The sequence below is a fragment of the Psammomys obesus genome, unplaced genomic scaffold, assembly GCF_907164565.1.
Source record: "Psammomys obesus unplaced genomic scaffold, mPsaObe1.curated_primary_1811, whole genome shotgun sequence".
Classification (NCBI taxonomy): Eukaryota; Metazoa; Chordata; class Mammalia; order Rodentia; family Muridae; genus Psammomys; species Psammomys obesus.
This window is the reverse complement of record NW_026585895.1, coordinates 52,169,611-52,171,787: the sequence shown is the minus strand read 5'-3', so window position 1 is coordinate 52,171,787 and position 2,177 is coordinate 52,169,611. Positions and strand designations below refer to the sequence as shown.

General features: G+C 50.6%; 1 protein-coding gene across 2 annotated transcripts in view; it reads right to left on the bottom strand.

Moving 5' to 3' along the window:
• Nucleotides 1-1,202, bottom strand: part of Gtf3c5 (general transcription factor IIIC subunit 5) — a 19,794-nt gene extending 18,592 nt beyond the window's left edge. Inside the window, exon 1 of one of the 2 annotated variants that reach the window (XM_055600644.1) lies at nucleotides 760-1,202. In XM_055600644.1, coding sequence (XP_055456619.1) covers nucleotides 760-912 — 153 coding nt within the window. In that variant the 5' untranslated portion in view covers nucleotides 913-1,202. The remainder of the gene's footprint in view (nucleotides 1-759) is intronic. The other variant, XM_055600643.1, reaches the window with a different exon arrangement.
• Nucleotides 1,203-2,177: the final 975 nt, after the last annotated feature.

The following is a 2,177-nucleotide window of genomic DNA, read 5'->3' as shown; positions in this document are numbered from 1 at the left end:
AATGAAATTTCAGAAATTAACAATAGAAGGAGGCAAATATTAACTGACAAAACCTACTTATGTATGCTAAGGTTTTCAGAAAAATCTTTTTTTTTTACTTTTGTTTTTCAAGACAGGGTTTCTCTGTGTAGCCTTGGCTGTCCTGTACTCGCTTTGTAGACCAGGCTGGCCTCGAACTCACAGGATTCGCCTGCCTCTGCCTCCCTGAGTGCTGGGATTAAAGGTGCGCCACAGTGCCCGGCTCAGGGAAATCGTTTCTAAAGAAATAGTTCAAGATCTGGTACATAGAGCATCACTTTGGCCACCCGCCTTGTAGTATGCCCTGAAACAAATTGTTCTGTGTTCACTTGTAAAATGCAGACGTCCTCAGTTCCTACATTACGGATTCCAAGGACTGTGGCGTACAAACAAAGCACTTTTACTTGCCTAGCAGAGAATACAACATCAGCGAACTGCACTACTTTGAATTTCAGTAACAGGTGGGGCAAAAGTTCTTAACCTTTCCTCCTTTGCCTCGGTTTTCCACCTAGAGCAGCTCACGACACCCAGCGCGGCTGCAACTGAACTGTGGTCCTGGGACAAATGCTAAGCATGCTACTCACATTTGGGCACCGAAAGAAAACAATGCCTCGCTCACAGCAGGTCCTACAGTCTGCCCAAACTCTCTGTTGCCAAGGAAACCGCTTTCCCACCGGGTCAACCCGCCCATTAGGAAGTCCTGGTTCCTTTCCCGCGGTCCCGGGTTTCCCAGCTCCTTACTCGAGAGACGCCTTCCTCGCCGCCCAGAGTCTGCAGCATCTTAGCCTCGTTACGCACCACGCCTGGGTACTCCACGCACACCAGTCGCCGTTCCCGCCGCAGGTCCACAGGGATGGCGGCCTCTGGGCCCGCGTCAAGCTCCTCCGCCGCCATGCCTACCAGTACGGTCTGGTCCCGCCGCGGTCCGTTCCTCAAACGGCCCCTCCAAGCCTCACCTCAAAGGTTCCGTGAAGTAATAGTTCCGGTCCTCTTAACCTTTCCCGTCTCCCTAAATCTATGAGACTCGAAGGCCTCCACGAACCAGCGCGCCATGGCCTCTGTTTATTTTGCAATACCACACAGAAGCCTGGAGGGTTTTGTTTGTTTGATTGTTTAGAATGAAGAGGGCTGGACGGACAAGGGGGCGAGATGAGGGCTTATCCCACCAGCCCGCCCAACCAGGACAAGCTAGGACTCGGCCGGGCCCTTCCGGATATCCCGTCCAATGGGAGCTTGAAAGCGTGTCCAAGGCGCCTACTGGCCCGCTTCCCAGCCTTGAGCTGGTTTTCGGCTGCCGAACAAAAGACAGCCCGCTGTGTTCTTTTAACCTTGCTCCTGTGCGTATGTATTTAGGACTGACTACTTGAGATTGGATATTAGGGGTCTTAACAACAGAGAAGGCAAATTCTGTCTCTCAGCAGCCACTGATTGGTGATAGCTCTTTAACTAGGGGTGAGACCTTGTGAGTTTTCTACGTCCAGGTTGGCATACCCAATGGCGTTGTTTAGGAGATCATGTTATTGAGGTTTCATGGGTGTAGCTTTCCTGCTCTTGAGGACACAGTATGCAGAACTGGATTTCCTTCCTTCCTTCCTTCCTTCCTTCCTTCCTTCCTTCCTTCCTTCCTTCCTTCCTTCCTTTCTCTCTTTCTCTCTCTCTCTCTCTCTCTCTCTCTCTCTCTTTCTCTTCCCTCCCTCCCTCCCTCCCTCCCTCTCTCTTTCGAGACAGAATCACTCTGTGTAGCTCTAGCTGGTCTGGAACTCATTGTGGTCAGCCCTGAATACATTTAAAGGCGTGTGCCACCATAGCCCCCGCTCAGGACCAATTTTCTGACGGCCCTTTGAGGGAATTCTGGATGAGAATGATAGGCTTGAGGCATTGTGTACCAAGTACTCTCCTCAGACTACATCCACTCGAAGGCCTGAGCTGCAGGTAGGATGCAGGCATACTTCTGCCTCCGTTAGGCAGATACTAAAGACTTCTGTTGTGTGGAGGAACGGATCAGTAAGGAGAAAGTGAATTTAAATGAAACAGTGGGAGGAAGTCTACTCCAGGCAAGAGATGCATCCTGGAGGCAGGGAAGTGACTATGAGGATGAACTTTTGGAACTGTATATTTGAGGATATTAGGAAACTGATAGTGTATGGGCACCCCAAGTT